At 61.1% G+C, this 265-nt stretch overlaps 1 protein-coding gene across 1 annotated transcript in view; it reads left to right on the top strand.

Annotated features, from left to right (window-relative positions):
• Positions 1-260, top strand: part of LOC104411083 (histone-lysine N-methyltransferase EZH1-like) — a gene marked incomplete at its 3' end in the record, with an annotated part of 5,879 nt that extends 5,619 nt beyond the window's left edge. Inside the window, exon 9 of the mRNA XM_010021422.1 lies at positions 249-260. Coding sequence (XP_010019724.1) covers positions 249-260 — 12 coding nt within the window. The remainder of the gene's footprint in view (positions 1-248) is intronic.
• Between the last annotated feature and the right edge of the window lie 5 nt (positions 261-265).

Below are 265 nucleotides of genomic sequence, written 5' to 3'. Positions count from 1 at the left end.
AGGCCGCGAGAGCTTCACTGCAGGGCAAGAGGCAGGGGAATGGGGCCAGGGCCTCTCTTCCAACCAGGCTGTGATGCTGAAGGAGGTGAAGCAGGAACGTGCAGTGTGGGCAGCTGCTGAAGTGGCCACGTATGGCGAGTGTTCACCTTCTCGTGGTGGTGGCAGGGCCTGTCCCGGGACCTGCGGAAAAGCCTTTTCTGTGTCCCCTGGTCACCTGCCGCCTGCCTTGTCTTCTGCTCTGGTTGCAGGAAGGAGCCAAGGAATT

This window comes from Nestor notabilis, unplaced genomic scaffold (genome assembly GCF_000696875.1).
Source record: "Nestor notabilis isolate BGI_N333 unplaced genomic scaffold, ASM69687v1 scaffold23650, whole genome shotgun sequence".
NCBI lineage: Eukaryota > Metazoa > Chordata > Aves > Psittaciformes > Psittacidae > Nestor > Nestor notabilis.
The sequence above is the reverse complement of the archived record's forward strand: the minus strand, read 5'-3'. Positions and strand labels throughout refer to the sequence as shown.